This window comes from Cydia pomonella, chromosome 1 (assembly GCF_033807575.1).
Source record: "Cydia pomonella isolate Wapato2018A chromosome 1, ilCydPomo1, whole genome shotgun sequence".
Taxonomy (NCBI): domain Eukaryota; kingdom Metazoa; phylum Arthropoda; class Insecta; order Lepidoptera; family Tortricidae; genus Cydia; species Cydia pomonella.
Genome location: NC_084703.1, coordinates 14,134,959 through 14,152,533, shown reverse-complemented (window position 1 = coordinate 14,152,533; position 17,575 = coordinate 14,134,959). Strand labels below are relative to the sequence as shown.

The 17,575-nt window shown below is 36.9% G+C and overlaps 2 protein-coding genes and 1 long non-coding RNA gene across 4 annotated transcripts in view; 1 reads left to right on the top strand and 2 right to left on the bottom strand.

Annotated features, from left to right (window-relative positions):
- LOC133516311 (keratin-associated protein 9-1-like) overlaps window positions 1–2,869 on the bottom strand; it is a 36,160-nt gene extending 33,291 nt beyond the window's left edge. Inside the window, exons 1-3 of one of the 2 annotated variants that reach the window (XM_061849187.1) lie at window positions 2,753–2,869; window positions 2,014–2,028; window positions 1,302–1,331 (exon numbers count right to left, since the gene is read on the bottom strand). In XM_061849187.1, coding sequence (XP_061705171.1) covers window positions 1,302–1,331; window positions 2,014–2,028; window positions 2,753–2,812 — 105 coding nt within the window. In that variant the 5' untranslated portion in view covers window positions 2,813–2,869. The remainder of the gene's footprint in view (window positions 1–1,301; window positions 1,332–2,013; window positions 2,029–2,752) is intronic. The other variant, XM_061849195.1, reaches the window with a different exon arrangement.
- A 170-nt stretch (window positions 2,870–3,039) lies between these two features.
- Window positions 3,040–10,798, top strand: LOC133516336 (uncharacterized). The gene is made up of 3 exons (XR_009799203.1): window positions 3,040–3,133; window positions 10,402–10,491; window positions 10,612–10,798. It is a non-coding gene; the product is annotated as an uncharacterized LOC133516336 (long non-coding RNA).
- Window positions 7,173–17,575, bottom strand: part of LOC133516124 (potassium channel subfamily T member 2) — a 119,616-nt gene continuing 109,213 nt past the window's right edge. Inside the window, exons 22-23 of the mRNA XM_061848865.1 lie at window positions 16,334–16,539; window positions 7,173–8,594 (exon numbers count right to left, since the gene is read on the bottom strand). Of these exons, the coding sequence (XP_061704849.1) occupies window positions 7,976–8,594; window positions 16,334–16,539 (825 nt within the window). The 3' untranslated portion in view covers window positions 7,173–7,975. The remainder of the gene's footprint in view (window positions 8,595–16,333; window positions 16,540–17,575) is intronic.

Below are 17,575 nucleotides of genomic sequence, written 5' to 3'. Positions count from 1 at the left end.
AGTGGGACCTTTGGCTAGACTTCGACACATATTTTTAACTAGTATAAAGACATATTGTGCTTAGTCGGTCCATAAGTTCTGTCATAAAAGTTTTTTACTGATAAAATGTAATACAAAGTTTTTAATAAAAATGATTCGATAGCTTGTTTTATGCTAATCAAAACGTAGTAAAATTGCTTTAAAAATTAGATCACAATGTTATTTACTTGTTAACTTTAGGATTGTCCTTAGACGCGAGCACGCGGCTGGATTGTATAAAGGGAGTAATAAATAATGTCATATTAATAAAGTAGACATAATTGTATTTTTGTAATGAATTTACTTTATTAAAGTTTATTTCGTCTCTAGCATTTAGTAATCTGACAAGTGTGTACTTCAGCTAATACCCTTCAAACTTAGGGTACTTTTCAGTAACACGCTTAGACTTGGCTGCCAATACAAGAAGTAGACTTGGTAAAACATATTAAGTAGCGATCTTTTCAGTCCAATTTACACTAACTATATATTAAAATAAAAGACTCAAATTTTGTGCTATGCAAGTGTCAAGCATGTTAAAAAAGAAAAATAAATGATTAGGAATAAAAATACCCTAAAATAGGAAGCGTGTTTTTTGAAGTTTTTTTATGACTTTGAAATAAAATTGCGAAAGCAAATTACGTAACATTATATTGTTAGTATTTCACCATTAAATAAACTTTTAAATAATATAGTACATATACAGCTTTACTTTATTGAGCATGTTCGTGTGCCTATTTTTACATGTAATGCTCGTAATATTAAATAATATTAAATACTTATACCCAAAAAAAAAACGTCCATAACTCAGAAAATATTTGTGATAAATACACAAATAAATGCTCTAACCAGGATATGAATCCGGGATCTCCTGCTTCGTAGGCAGGGTCACTACCGACTGGGCTAGGAGGCCGTTAAAAGGAGACGTTAGGAGAGGTAAGAGGCGTTGTACTTTGTAGTATACATATACAAATAATAAGGAACCTGTACCTATAACTTTTGTACAAAACTAATGGATCGACTAAGTATATAGACTTTAATTAAGTATGTACAATTTTAGTAAATAAAAACAATATATTTTGTTTATTTGTAGTTGCAGTCCTAACGTAACTAACGTAACGAAAGGTAACCAAATTCTTTCTTTGTTAGATATTCGTTTGTGCTGGGTTACAGTTTTAACATATTCTGACCCACATTTCTGATATAATTATACCATGACACTTGCTAGGACAAATATATCTTAGTGTATGTAATAATTATGGCAGCGAGAAGAGAGTAAGACTTACGGATGTATTGTTTACGTCTGCAATAGTAGTCTGAAACGATAAAATACCGATATATTTTCTTTTATAGGTACTGAATTCAATAGTACATTATGATACAAGTGTGCTAAGTTAGTCATTACACACGAGGCGATATTGTGCGCGCGAGCGTGCAATAAGTAAGCCGATGTGAGTAATAACCAATCCACACGCGTTTCATACGACGTTTTTCAACACACTTGCGAGGAAAAAACAAAACTTATAAATTAGTTTATTTTGTCAAAATAGTAAAAGTACAATTTTCAGCATGGTGGCTTACAGTTTTAACATCGAATAATAGCACCAAAGCGTGCTGGGCTTGTATGCACTTATTCTCCAGTCCATTGAAGTAAGCTACCAACACGTTTTCCAAGAAAGACTGAGCGTTTTTGCTGATTTTTCATTGAATAAAAGGTTAATATGCCGCCAATTATTTTTCATCCGATATTGATGATAAGAGGCTATCGTTCTCCGCTCTTGCCTCTATTATTATTATTACTGGCAGCGTCAATTTTATGTGTTATTGATTTTCAATGCTTTTCTCGGGATATAATGTCAATAGTGGACTTATTAAGCATAAAACATTTCAGTTGCATAGCTCTCATGTACATTAGGTTTTATTCATATCTAATAAAACCCGATTTCTTCATTGACTCACTCACTCACTGATGATTATTATAACCCTTAGTGTACTTACTGAAGTCATATAAAGCTGAAATTTGCACAAACAACAAAAAAAAACAATAACATGAAATATTTTTGCCTCAAAGGGGGTGAAATTTTGTATGGGAAATCAAAAACCGCTGAACCGATTTAATTATTGTTATAAGTAAGCATATAGACTAGTTTTCAACCCCAAATCATCTCGTAAGAGTGAATAGGGGGAGGAAAAGGGCGTTAGGGGAAAAAAGAGGTTGAAGTTTGTATGGGGAATCAGTAAAAAAACAGATTGTTTAAAAGATGCTCCCAAATACATAATTCAGGTTTTTAAAAAGTAAATGCCCAACCCTTTAAATTAGGGGATGGAAGATTGTCATAAGCAACTTACAAAAAGAAGTGAAATCCCTTCAAAAACATTTTCATGTTAAATATTGTCAAGACGAAACCATAAGGCTCGCACTGTCAAAAAGTTATCATATCTCTCGGAGAGCCAACCTTTTAACTCTACAAGCCCTAACTTCACAAACTCTACCCCTTAGTCAAAATATGTGGTTTGGCCGTTTCGTTACTACAAGAAATATTGTATATATATATAAAAAAAACTAGTGAATACATTTTTCACTTTACGCCCATGCGACGGTGGGGAAACGGCCAAGCCATATATTTGACTAAGGTGTAGAGTTTGTGAAGTTAGGACTTTTAGATTTAGAAGCTTGGATCTATAAGATATCTGATAACTACGAGCCTAATGGTTTCGTCTTGGCAACATTCTTTACCAATGCAAGTATTCCAAAGTATATAGAATAAGTATAACTCCAATTCACTAATGCGGCCATTTTTCTGTCCTGTGTTTTGTCAGTGATTTCTGCTAGTGTTGACGCCACGTCACATTATACTCGTATCAGTATTACTGAAAATATCTCAAGGCATCGTTTGCATGATTTGTCACGGCACAGCTTAGAACTACTCATCAAATAGGTAATTTATTCGATTTCATGTTGTATTAACCTTTGATTGAATATTGAATGCATGACTGATGTGTAATTGATAGGTATTTGTATATTAGGATTTATGCAGCTGTGTATACAGTACTTTCTTAAGAGGCATCTAAAATAATACTTTTTCTACTATAAAACCTAAATAATTAAAGAATCTAGGTAAGTTCGAGGGTGGTATGATAAGTAGTGAGCCTACCCATGAAAAAAATTTTTTTTAACGTAGTCTCCTTTCAAATGTATGCACTTTTCCCAACGCGTCTCCAACTTCTCTAAGCCCTCCAAAAATATGTTTTCGGAAACTGCAAAATACTCATCCGTGTCCTGTATGACCTCTTTATTTGAGATAAAGCGTTTGCCTCCGAGCCAAGATTTCATGTTTGGGAACAAAAAGAAATCGCAAGGAGCCAAATTCGGGGAATAAGGAGCGTGCGGCAGTATTTTGTAACCCAATTGATCCAGTTTGCCCATGTGACAATGTGAGATGAATGAGCCGGAGCATTATCCTAGTGAAACAGCACGTTTTTGCGGGCTAAACGGGGTCACCTCATTTTTAATTCTTGTCAAATCGAGACAACAAATCAGAGTCATTGCCCCGTGATCGTTCTTCCCTTCGATAAATAATCTATGTGGATAATACCTCGCGAATCCCAAAAAACGGTCGCCGTCAGCTTTCCGGCCGACGGAACCGTTATTGCTTTTTTTTAGCACTTTCACCGGGACAAGTCCTCTGCTTTGACTGTTGTTTCATTTCGGGAGTATAGCGGTGGATCCACGTTTCGTCCACGGTAACGTAACGCATAAAGAAGTTCTTTGGATTACGCTTACATAGCGGTTTAAAGGTCCCTTTTATTTCGTTTTTCTTAAATAACTCGTAAACGGTGGTCCATAGAAAAAAATGTTCATATACGCAAATAATTTATACAAAATTGCCTACAAGAAATATTCTGTATTAGTATTAGTAGATTTTTTTCTCTGTAAGGTTTTTAACTTTATTCTTGAAATCTTTTTTTGCCATATTAATAAAGTGACCGTGGATAAGAACTGTTCATATTTGCCTAGTATTTGTGTTTGCTTAGGTGTACCAGCCAAATCAGACGTATTCAAAACATCGAATGTCTTATCCATATCTTGTATCTGTCTTATCCATGTCTTATTATATCATCCCACATCACTGTCATTTCGTTGCCGTCCATGTCCACAAAGGGTAAGCATGGTAAGACTGCCCTTAGCAAAAAATGATTTTCCTTTTACCGGATTTGTTGCCTTAATATGTAATGTATGTGTTTTCACCAAATTTTTACGCCTTATATGCTTTTGTAGTTAGTTTTTGAAAGTCGCGTATAAACACTACGCTACGGAGCGTTAGCGTTTGGCATGTTGGCTACGCGGGCTGATCCGATTTCTATGTGATTTGGATATTTACAATATATATATATATATATATATATAAATACGAGCCCCAATTTTAGGTCATTTAGTATCACTTTGAAATACGACCATTATTTCAAAGACTGGTATTTAAAGCCACGTATCGCAAACGTCATCTCAAATGACAGACGGCTAAATCAAAAAGCAAATTTAGATAATGATTATTTTAACGAAATGGCAAAAGTCAAGCCGTGGAATAAATCTTGAATTGCCGTTTTCGCATGGCTTGAGCTGTCTCAGAGACTCGAGACGGAGAGCGACCAAATGGGTCTCGCAATAAACAGGGACAAGGCGAAGCTAATTGTAGTAGAGCGTGTCAAAAAACTACCCAGAATAATTAACATCATACCAGGGGTTAATATCGTGAACCACTATGTATATTAGGGCGCACTGATCTATTATGATGGCAACTGCGTACCGGAAACAAAGAGGCATATTAGTATGGCTAAGGACGCGATGACCCGAAGAAGAGAGGTATAATATCACCATCAAGACCCGGCTAGTAGGCGCTCTAGTATTCTCCATATTTCTGTATGGCGTGGAAACATGGACGATACGAGCCCGAGAAACGCAAGGGATCGATGCATTTGAGATGTGGAGCTGGAGGCGTATGTTGAGGATACCTCGGATACCAATGTATCGATCCTTTCACAGCTTCGTGTTCGAACTCGTCTATCCACAGTCTGTCAGCAGCGCAATATGTAGAAAATAATTTTCTACATTGAAAAAGCCACCATTTTATTGTTTATTTTTATGTTATAAAATCGACGTGATTACCTTTTTTAAGTGTGTACCTGTTAACTGATACCAGACACGATTTTAAATGTTTTTTTTTTTTTAATTTTTCAAAATATTTTTTTTTGCTGTTAAAAAAAACGCGTTTTGCACATTAAGGTTTAACTTCTAATCTCTTCTACTGGGTAGCCACTGTGACTGAGAGTCAGACGAGTCCCGGTGCTCTACATTTATTTTGCTCGGGTCAATTTATATCTACATTTAACGTAAAAGTTGCAATTTTCTCCAGTAATACTCCGCATTCATCGCAGCGTAATAAATTATTCTCACATTTTGGGCATGGACTATATTTGTTCTACCATAAAGTGCAAAACGGACAATGCATCTTTAAATTTCTACTGTTCTTTATCGAAGTGTCAAAAGAATTTCAGAAAAATGATTTTTTTTGTACTATTCGTCCATTGACGCAAGCTAAAGCCAGAGGCAGCTAAGGCCATATTACCTTGTCAAACGACATTTTATCTGGGTCAAGGAATTGAACGGACATCTCTATTTATGATGTACATACAGTACTGGTCAAAAAAATGTAGACCTACCTATTTGTTGCCTAATGCTGTATCACAATGATTCGATAAACCGTGATGTGCTAAAAGGACATACTTACGTTTATATATATATATATATATATATATATATATGTAGTTGATACGAAGTTCACCCGGTCAGCTAGTTATGCGATCAGGACCACACACATTTTGGCGCCATATTTTCCCACCATTTTTTTTAATTATTTTAGTGGCATACGCCCTATCTGCATAAATCGCCACGGAGAAATCGACCTAGGTGCAATAACGTTACATACTAAATTGAAATTCGTAAAAGGTTGCGTCTGAAATATAATTTAATTGTCTGTTTAACTTTACTTTCTACTGATATAACTGTATGAGATATTTTATATGAAAAATGTATGGGATGTTACCAATTCGGTCGCACTGTAAATCCAAGTATATAAAAACGATATTAAATTATGCTACCTAAGTTTGGTAATTGTAGCTAACTACGTGGCGCACACGTTTTGTTCTCGTTGTGTTCTCTAGTAGTCGTAGTATCAAAAAGAATTTGAAACAGAGGAAGATTGTCAAAGAATACTTTGTAGTCACAGTGAATATACTGCCATCTTTCGACACATAATTAAAACTTTTATAACGCCATTTCACTTTAAGCCTTATTATTTTCCACATAGCAGTGAAAGAATAAGGATTAAAGTCAAATGGCGTTCTAAAAGTTTTAATCATTTGTCGAAAGATGGCAGTAAATTTATATGGCTACAGTTTTCTTCGACAATACACCTCTATTTCATATTCTCTTTGGTAGTACATATGTACCTTGCTTAGGACGAAAGTGGAGGACCCGTGCGAAATCTAAATTTCATACAAACGTAGTCGTCAATTTCCTCTCTGGATATTAACGTTATTGAGAATATTTTGACACAATATCAAAATCGACGACCGGTCTGGCCTAGTGGGTAGTGACCCTGCCTATGAAGCCGATGGTCCCGGGTTCAAATCCTGGTAAGGGCATTTATTCGTGAGATGAGCATGGATATTTGTTCCTGAGTCATGGGTGTTTTCTATGTATTTAAGTATTTATAAATATTTATATATTATATATATCGTTGTCTAAGTGCCCTCAACCCAAGCCTTATTGAGCTTACTGTGGGACTTAGTCAATTTGTGTAATAATGTCCTATAATATTTATTTATTTAATCTGTTAAGTATATCAATCACAGCTATGCATGCCCCTACGTTAATATACATCAAATTATGTAAAAATATTTTCCATTATGCCAATATCCAGTGAGGAAAATGGGGACTACGTTTGTGTGGAGAAGCGGCCGTCCCCTCGCCTCTTAAATAGGACTGTAGAGCAGAATCACTGCATATACTATCACTGATCGAACTGGCTGGCCGATATCATGTCTTAACCGATTATCTATAATACAATCAAAATAAATGAAAGAGGAACAAAGAAAAGTCTTTTTTTAAATCTATATTTACTTCATAATATACACAAAAGGCAGCTATCGATACTCTTACAGAGTGAAACGGACTAAGTTCTTTTATATTGTATATAAAAACACAGATTATAATTGTATGATATTGTCAGGTATAATAAGCTCTAGAACTAAAGATAAAGAAACTCTTGTGTAAATTGATACTACATCAATACCTAGTATTTTATGAATAGTTGGTGAATTAATTAGTTGACCAAATCTATCAACAATAAAGTGTTAAAAGTAGAGTACAGATTCAATATACTATGTAATTATAATGGTAAAATTAGTAATTGTCCTTTGGTCAGTTAAATCTAGTAAATAAAAGGTAATTTTTCAGTATATATTTATCCTATTGTCCATATTTACACATAACAATAATAAATAATAATTCTTTATTTGCATGTTATACTCTCTATTTACATATACATTATTTATTACGATCGAAAAAGCTCTGCTATGTACATTACAATACTATGCTGTATAAGTATCCCGCTTATAGTAGTATCTAATTGATCCCGCTTAAATTACACAGCTTCTTTAGCAGCTACACCACTCCTAGTTATCAATTAATTATTAATTCTTCACAATATATCATTTATTCATTTTCTCAAAACTAAGTTGCTACATATACATAAGTAGAGACGCTACTATAAAAAGGCTCCGTATAGTCATGAATTCAGTGACAAGTCGAGTTAAGTATGACTGAATATTGAAAGTAGTCACTCTACGTCCATTTGTTTCTTATAACGGAGCTTAGTCGCCGTCCCCACATTAGGTGGTATCATACAATAGTTCCTTGCAAATGTTGAGTGTCTGGCGACGGCGACGGGACGCTCGGGCCCATCGACGTGGAGGGTAGGGCAGCGGCGGCCTCCTGGTATCCGCCGAGTGCCATGCTCGTCCCCGGGAACCTTTCGGCGGGAGTCTCCTCCGGCGGCGTAACCTCTAACCCTATGCTACCGTTCAAGGCGATTTTGATCGCATTAGCGTTTTGCTGTTGCTGTTGTTGCTGATGTTGCAATAAGGAATTAAAATGTGATATGCCTATTTCTTCGAGACTACTCTTTCTTCGTCGAGAACCGACGCCACTAAGACTTTGTCTTAACGAATTAGATCTCCGCAGTAATATGTCATCTACTACTCGAAGTGAATTGGACCGTCCTCTAAAATCCGTTATGATAGTTGGACTATCCGGTAAAGACAACGAATTGGCTTTTGTTGTGCAGAGTGGTGGAGCTCTCGGCTGGGTGAACGTGGCACCGATACCAGATCCTCTTCTGCTGGCAACGCTCTGCGCTTGAATTAAAGCTTGAGAACAGAAACTTATATTCGATTTTCGTCGACTATTATGTCTCTCAAACGTTTTTTGGGCAGAAAAAGGGGACGGACGCACCAAATATCTGGAACAAATAAAGTAGGTATCTATATCCGTAACAACACAACTCATACATAGTTAAAACAAGATAAAAAACTGGACAAAGTGCGAGTTGGACTTGCCCACCGTGAGCACCGTACATAATATGTAGGTCCATCTATATATTTTATCATTTAATTACAAATGTATAGTTTTCATATTTTTTCCCTATATTTGTAGTAAGTATAAGACGGTATTATTTGTCAAATGTCATAGTTCTAGGTCAACAGAAAGTACCCTATAAATTTTGATTCCCTTGAGATTGTCGAAATAAGAGTTTATGGCGGCATTACCGGCCGTATCTTTTTTTACGTCAAGCTTTTTTCCACAGGTTCAAGGGGAGCCGTGGGTAGACGTAATTTAATGGTTTTCTACTCGATACCTGCACGCGTTCCGGTGATAAAAGGTCCTGGCAGACAGACAGACAGACAGACGGACAACAAAGTGATCCTATAAAGGTTCTGTTTTTTCCTTTTGAGGTACGGAATCCTAAAAAAGTCAGAACTTTATAAAACGTGTATTTAAGACAGTAGTAAGTTGTAACCAAAGGGTTAAAAGTGGCCCATAGCAGCCGAGATAGTTTGGCGCTGGAACATAGAGTACTTACGCCACATTGAGCAGGCTTTCTAGAACTGTCGTATGCATGATTATTACACCGTAATTGACGGTTGAGACGTCATCAGACGTCAAACCGGATGTTGCAAGGTGTGCCCCTCACCACTTATACATTCGCCGTCAAAAAGTGAAGATTTTTTTTAACTTAAAGCTCTTAAATTGTTGTAAATCGCTAACTCCGCAATGCATTTGCAATGACAAACTATAGGTATCTCATCTTAAATAAATATTAAAATTCTATTCAGTGACTATGTAATGACCAGACAATCCAGACAGAAGTTTTTGTGGCAATAACGAGTCTTTTTCTTCCTCGCGTTGTCCCGGCATTTGCCACGGCTCATGGGAGCCTGGGGTCCGCTTGTCAACTATCGATAAGTCAGTCATATATTCATAATTAAGAGATGTAAATTCTACTTGCTGTCAACTACCGAGAAATATCAAGAATGAAAATTAACTACAATTTTTTACATAATTTCTTTATTACATTTATTTTGTACATTAAAATAATAACATAAACCGAAATATACAGTGCTAAAAGAATAGAAAACGACCAATATATTAAAGAAGATATATATCAAACGTGTTTTGTATTTTACGGTAGCTATCTTCACTTCGTAAAATATAAGTATATAGGTATTGTTAAGGTAACATCGATAACAGACATGTCGATATTTCATTTTGTCAAACACTTTATTTTGCCACAAAAACTTCTGTCTGGTAATGCCATTTTGTTCACTTTGTTCTATCAAAGTAGGTACAGAGTTAGCTTAAAACGGACTCTATTTAAGTTAATGGTATCATGTTAAAAAACTTTACATTTGTAATAATGAAAATAATGATTCAAAGCCGCGTCATTTATTGGGCATCTTTACTAAGGTACGAGTATATAAATAAACGGCATAAATAATGACGTTATTCACAATCTACCAGTACAGGTAAAAAATAATGTGTTTAATGTACGTTTCATGACTTCATGAGTTCAAGCCAGTGAACGATCAATAATGAAACCACTTACCTAGCTAACATTAGTGCACTATTGCCAATTTCCAATAAAAGTTGGCTCATGTAATGCCAAGTGAAAGTTTTTTGACAGTATCCAGAAAATGAAAAAATACATTTTAAGGTGCGAAAATAGGTTTCTATGATACTCTGTACTAAAAGTAAGTGTTCTTTTCCAGGGCAGCAATAACGCGGAAATCAAGCATAACTCCAGCCCTTCAGACGCGAACATATATTCGATTTTTCAATCGACTCAAACTCAATAATAAGTAATTTTTGTAACCATAAAATTATATGAATATAAAGTTATATAACCATACAATTGTAAAATATATACATTTATTATTATTATTTTATTTTATCTGCAAGATCCATTTCTCTTCTTTCAGTGTTAGTGAATATCATCGGCGAAACAAAAGGCCACAGATTCCGCTGGTTCGTCCATTTACTGAGGATGGGTGAGGATCGGGGTGTTAAGAGAGCTCCATTTGGGGTCCTATACTTATTCTAAATAAAATTTACACTAATCATTGTTTTTCATTTTTGCTCTATGACCCTTGTTTCATATATATTACCGACCAGCGGCGGTATTATGGTTCCATTTTTATCACTTGTCACTGTGCCCGTCACTTTCGCGCTTACATGCTTGTTAGAACGTGACAGGTATGGTGACAAATGATAAAGAGCCGACCATCTTAGCCCTACAGATTACAACACTTATAACCAAATTTTAATTTTGATGTCATAATTGTAAATAGTGATTTTATGGAACAAATACAAATAACAATATTTAAAAAACAGGAATAACCAAGTAAAAACTAAATTACCATTAAAATTATACTAAAAAAACCAAATTGAAAAAAGTACTCATACTCAAAATTATTTCCATTCAAGTTACAAATAGAGTACCCCGTCCAGCAGGTCCACCTGTGGCATTGACTCCATGTCAGTTCCTAGTGATATACGCTGGGAGAGGTAAGCGCCAGCCCAATGGTCTCCAAGACCAGCCGTCTCGACAGGGCCCTCATGAAGCCCTTCATATCCGCCGACCAGGGATCCTGCATTATCTCTAGTGGATATAAATTAATAGTACCTATGCGACCAAGCTTTGCTCGGTTGTAACTATTTATTGTAATATGGTGGTGTTTCGGTGATAATCTACATAAACTTAAAAAGTAAAATGTGAACTGACAATTATTATTATATACAATAGATTTCTGTGTAGATCAGGTGTTTGATTTCAGTGATCCTAAAAACTGATATTATCACATGAAGGCTTTCCTTACTTTTTTTTTATTTAGGTCCTTTTTCAGAATGAAAGGTCAAATATTAAAATAGAATAAAAAAAATTGGGCCACCAAAGTCAAACAATACGCTCGGGTCGGAGAAGTGCCCTAAGACTATCACAGCTAAACATACCATAGATATTTCTGATCATCATCATTCAGCAGCATAAAATAAACAAATCATAGACTTTAATTTATTGCTTTATTTTAAAGAAAATTATCTTATGTTTACATAATGAACAGCAGGTTAGTTTAATCAGGTTTTAACCTAAAGCTTCTTTCCATACTATGTTGCGGGTATGTCGGAGACTTTCTTTTGACAGGAGTACTTTTAATGTAGTTGGTCGCTTGACTCTGGAAAATGCCACATACAGCATGCCATGCATAAAAACTGATGATCTCAAGTCAACTCCAACAAATTCGAAAGTTTGACCTTGAGATTTGTGGATTGTCATGGCGAATGCACATCTTACTGGAAATTGGTGGCGCTGCATGGTACATCCCAGTTGGCTTTTCGATGAGTCAAGAGTGATTCTAGGTATATGTACTTCTTTGCCGGATTGTTCACCAGTGACTATTTTTGCCTTTATTATATTGTTACATAAATCGGTCACAATGAGCCTTACCCCGTTACATAGACCTTCTGAAACGTCCAAATTACGCAACAGCATTACTATGGCATTTTTTTTTCAATTTCAATTCATGTGGTGGCAAATCTGAAATGTTGACTGTATTGAGAAATTCTGTTGTAAATTCAAGCGCTCCTTCAGGTTGGTCTTTCACCGTATCATGACTGTAATAGGTTCTGTACTCTCCAGGAAGTTTGGCAACTATGTCTTCATTAATTCTGTCTACATCTTTATTGAGCGGTGCAAGTATTGCTCTGTCCTTCATAGCCTCGTAATTTTCACAGGCAAAGCAGTTACCAAACACATCGTCAATTAGATTATTGTTTGAAATTATATTTTGTGGCAATTCAATTTCTTCCATTGTGTTTAATGACAGTTCACCGTTGCCCAACTTCAATAAGTAATCAGCGAATTCCCGTTGCTCCATGTCAACTCGCATGTTTTCTTCTAGCGTGAACGTCTCAAAAAGTGACCACAAAGAACATCGCTTAAGAGAGAGATCTAATAACTCAGATTTATTAGCTCGCGGCTGTACAGGTAGACACTGACGAAAATCTCCTCCAAGTACTACCACTTTACCACCAAAAGGGAGATTCTCATTTCCAATAGATCGTAAAAGTTGATCAATGTTTTGTAATCCATATTTTGGAAGCATCGGAGCTTCATCCATTAAGAAGACATCTATTTCTGCTAATTTTCTAGCTTTCGAGGAATTAGGTTTGATACTCGAGACTGAGTCTGGTGTTAGGGGTACTTTAAGACCAAAAATTTTATGACAAGTACGACCATTGGGGAGCAATATGGAAGCTATACCGGTAAAAGCCATACATTGTACTTTGCACCTTTTTCCAGTAAGTATGTAGTATAGAGTTTTATAAATGAATGTTTTACCAGTACCACCCGGACCATCAATGAAAAAGCATTTTCTGCTACCATTTGTATCATTTACACCTTGAAGAATAGCATCAACGATTTCTATTTGTTTTCCTCTTAGTTGTTGATACATTTGCTCTCCTAAGACTGCTGATTCATCTGTATTTAGCGTATTCTGATAAATTTCGACATCATAATCCTCAATATCATTGAAACCGTAAGTTTGTACCCAGTATTGGAAATTTCTGCCTTCAGTTGCTTCAGTATTTAATTTATGAGCTATAATTCTGTAGGCGCGATTAATTGCGTTTTTAATAGACTGTCCATTCCGCTGAGCTGCGTGTATAAAGTCTTCTGCCAAATCGTTTTTAAAGGTTTCCCATAGTCGCTTTGGATTTTCAGGACATCCGTAAATTAATATTTGTGTAAAAAGACTTCGCATTGCTGTAGGCATTTTAGATAACGCAGATTCTTGTAAACCTTCTATCCATTGCTGGTCGTCGTAGGCTAAACCACGCGCTAAGCAGGCTTGCTTATATGTTTGATACTGCGTATCATTGACAGTTCGAAGGTCTTCGAAACTTGTTGCATCTTTTACATGATATAACAACAATCGCAAGTGGTATAATGCCGGTTGGGCGACGTAATTTACATTGTGAACTCTACCAATGACTCGCAATTGACGAAGTCTTCGCTCCCATTTGCTTGTCCTTCCGACCCATCTGAAGTGTTCAGGCATTTGCCAATAATAATGATATTCTGTATCACTTAGCTGGTTATGTTCTCTTTGTTGTTTAATTTGTGTATTGTGTCTAAAATATGCCTCTAAAGTGGACCCTCTTTGACCAATATCCGCTAAATCTTCCTGAATTTGATCTAAGTTTGCGATTCGATATTGACCAGGTAAATGAATGTCCAGTCTTTGAACACTGTGACTTTTTTTTTGTATTTCAAAAGCAAATAATCGCCAGCATGCTTCAGGCGGTGTGACACAACGTCCTTCAATGTATGTATTCACCTCATTATAAATCAACGTTCTTTGTTCTTCTACAACTTTGATTGATGCGCAATCGTGTCCTTTATAAATGTATTTATAAAGATATTTTACCGCCAAAATACTGCCTACATACTCAACGTTAATATGGCAGTTAAATTTCTTTAATAAGTACGCATTGTAGGGGGCTACATGGCGGTTATCTCGTGTTATACGACGACCATTTATGTCTTTACGATAAGCTGCCTGTTCGTGTGAAAATTGGAAATGTTGAGGATCCAACTGTGGGTTGTAGCGTCGTCGGTAATTTGGTTTTCCGTCATCTACTAACGATGTTACTTCCTGGAAGGATTTAGGAAAGTCGAATCGGCACTTTGTTCTTCCGTTTTTATGGACCATACACGTTGCGTTGGGATTTAAATCTCCACATGGATTGTGAATCATCCATTTGAGTACGAGATCTCTTAACTCTAAGTCATGATTTCCGGGTATTTCAGCTGAAATCAAGTCATCGAGCTCTTCTGGTTGATGAATCTTGTCCTCAGATTTCAAAATAATAAGTAAATGCATATGGGGTAATCCTCTTTTTTGAAATTCGATGGTATACACAAAAGCCGCTTTGCTGAGTGCTATCCTATCATCGTGATCGGGGCTCTGTGGGCTAATCACCTGCACGCTCTTAAACTAAAAAGATTATGAAACCTGCTCAAGAAAAAAGTAAAACAACGGAAACGCATAGGATGCTTGAATGTCACAACCATAACTAAACCTGAGAGGCTGCCACAGGTAGCTAAAGTCATGAGTGACTACAGCATCCACATCTTAAGATTGAGCGAAACGAGATGGAACGGGTTTGGCGAAGTAGAGGCAGATTTTGGCACAACACTACTATTTAGCGGCAAGGAAGACAAGGGCGCACGCCGGGAATATGGAGTTGGTCTTCTCCTCAGCCGTTGTGCTAAGAAAAGCCTGGTGAGCTGGAAGCCGATTTCGAAGCGCATGATGCATCAGCGCGGTTTGAATCTCAGGTCCGTAAGATCAGCGTCGTACAGTATTACGCGGGCTACGCCCCGACGAACGAAACCACTGACGAGTCAAAAGCCGCCTTCTATGACCAACTTGAGGCAACACTCAGAAGCGTTCCCAGACAAGACATCGTGATCTTGATGGGCGATTTCAACGCGTAGTTAGGCACCACCCTCCTTCGAAGACCCTGCGACCAGGAAGAGCGCCGGGCATTGACAGCATCCACGTAGACATGTTAAAGGTCGATAATGCGACGTCTGCGACTCTACTGTATCCCCTATTGATCATTTGATCCGTATCTGGGAAGCCGGACGAGTACCCGATGATTGAAACAAGGCAAAGCAACTGGCGCGGCATAAGGCTCCTATCTACTGCCGCAAAGCACTAGCGCTGCTGTAAAGTACTAGCAAAGATTCTGCTCAACCGCATAGTAAACGAAAGCGGACCACGGTGGGACCACGAGAGCTTTGAAGAACGAGGCGCTCTGATTGGTCCACTAGCAGCGCTGGCGGCGCTGGACTGGCCTATGCGTAACGGCCGTAACGGGATATCAGCATTTAGCCTAGTGTGGCTTTCTCTCGCACCTACGGGATAACCCTAGTGTTTCGCTCTCGCTCGCTATTAGGTAGTTGGTTAAATAAACTACCTACTTGACAGCGAAAAGAGTTGTTTCTTTTAAAAACAACGTTATTGTGACTTGTGACACAAGGACAAGCTCAACACACAGACAAAGACTAACTAAATTCTCAGAAAACCAACTTGGTTGGTGTCCTTGTGTTACAAGTCACAATCACGTTGTTTTTAACGGACATAAAGTATTTGGTATCACAGTACTCACAGTAAATTGATGTACCTACTTTTTGACTCTTGTAACGCATTGCGTAGATTTAAATTAATAATAAAAATGAGAATATCGAAAATATCGAAAATACCGGTTTTCTGTTAATGTAATAATGTAATATCGATAATAGAATATCGGAATTTCGTCCGATATTATCGAATACCGGTATCCATGTTCTTGGCACGACCATTTTCGAGAACTGATGATGGAAGATGAAAGATGTTTCATCTTTTTCTCTTAGTATTTGTACGTATGCGGTCCACAAGGTCGTATAGAAGAGCAAGTTGCTGATGATCCTGGCTACGAGATTGTCCGTGCAAGTAACGGGGAGCCGTTAGCAAGATGAGAACAACCGGAGTAGATATGCCTAAGTGACTCTCCGGAACGGCGGCATGCCGACAAATCGTCGGTACCGTCCTTCAGGATATATTTTATTATTAAAGATCCTTTATACACACTTACATGATATCTCCTTCTTGTATATTGAGATCGCAACTTGGGTTGATAATAACGTAGGACAAACTGTTCCTCTTCTCGCTCACGTCGTCGTAGTCGATTCCAGTAAGGTTCAACGATTCCATACGCGAGCGCACTAGGTTTGCGATTTCTGCTCTTTCTATTTGCTGCGCATGATTGTCTCTTGCTTCGTCGGCGAGACTTGTAGAATACTGTGGATTTTATTAGTACTTAACAAAACCAGCAATCCAGATAGTACAGTAAGAGTCCCAACTTAAGTAGCCACGTCGCCATACCATACTTGCTGTATAGGAAAGTGGATACTTATGTTAGGGCACCGACTGTACCTACAGCAACTAGTATTTGTATGATTATGAAATACTTTTAAAACTTACGTCGATTTTATTTACATTCTAACTAAATGTATCTATGTACATATGATTTATCTATAGCAATGTTACTGACTTTAAACTGGTGACATGCAAAAATTCCTAATAATTTGATATGCGTAGCACATGAATGAACAACGCTATATCATTAAATGTAAAATATACATAAGTCGGTTAACTTAATGGATTATACAACGTATCTCGAATGGCTTATGTGCGTAGACGCGCACAAAATTGTCTAAAGCAGTTCTAAAAACTACAGCTAAATCTAGGATTCAAGTTAAGTTACTTAGTGCTATGTGTTTGTGTTTAATCTCTAAATGAAATAATTCCTATCCAAGAGTTAACTTGGCAGTAACTACTCTGTAAGATACCTATGCTTGCGACTATTAGGTATTTAAGCGTGAAATGCGATGAGCAGCAGCCAATAGAAATCCATACCTAGTTGCATCGCCCTTTATCACATTTGGTGTAAATAAAATGAAGGTTTGTTTATTAAAAGACAAACGCAAAAGGCTACGTAACTTATAACGATGTAAATCTCATTGAAGAATGTATAGTGTGAACACTTTAAATAAGAAATAAAGATTTTATGAGTCCTTTCACAAGGGACGTTATTGGCTAGTAGTCTTATAGTTTAATTAAACTTCACCCAATAAAATAGACGGCGGCGGCGCGCGGCGGATGTTTTCATGGACGATTCGTTAAACAACATAATACTCGTGAATGTTCCGTGTTATCTATTAAGTCCGACTATTCGATTAACAAAATGTCTGCTTGTCGTCCTACACACAAAACCATTCGGACTTGATTGAATTACGGGATAATGCAGAAAATCGGAGGTCCGTGTGAAAGGGCT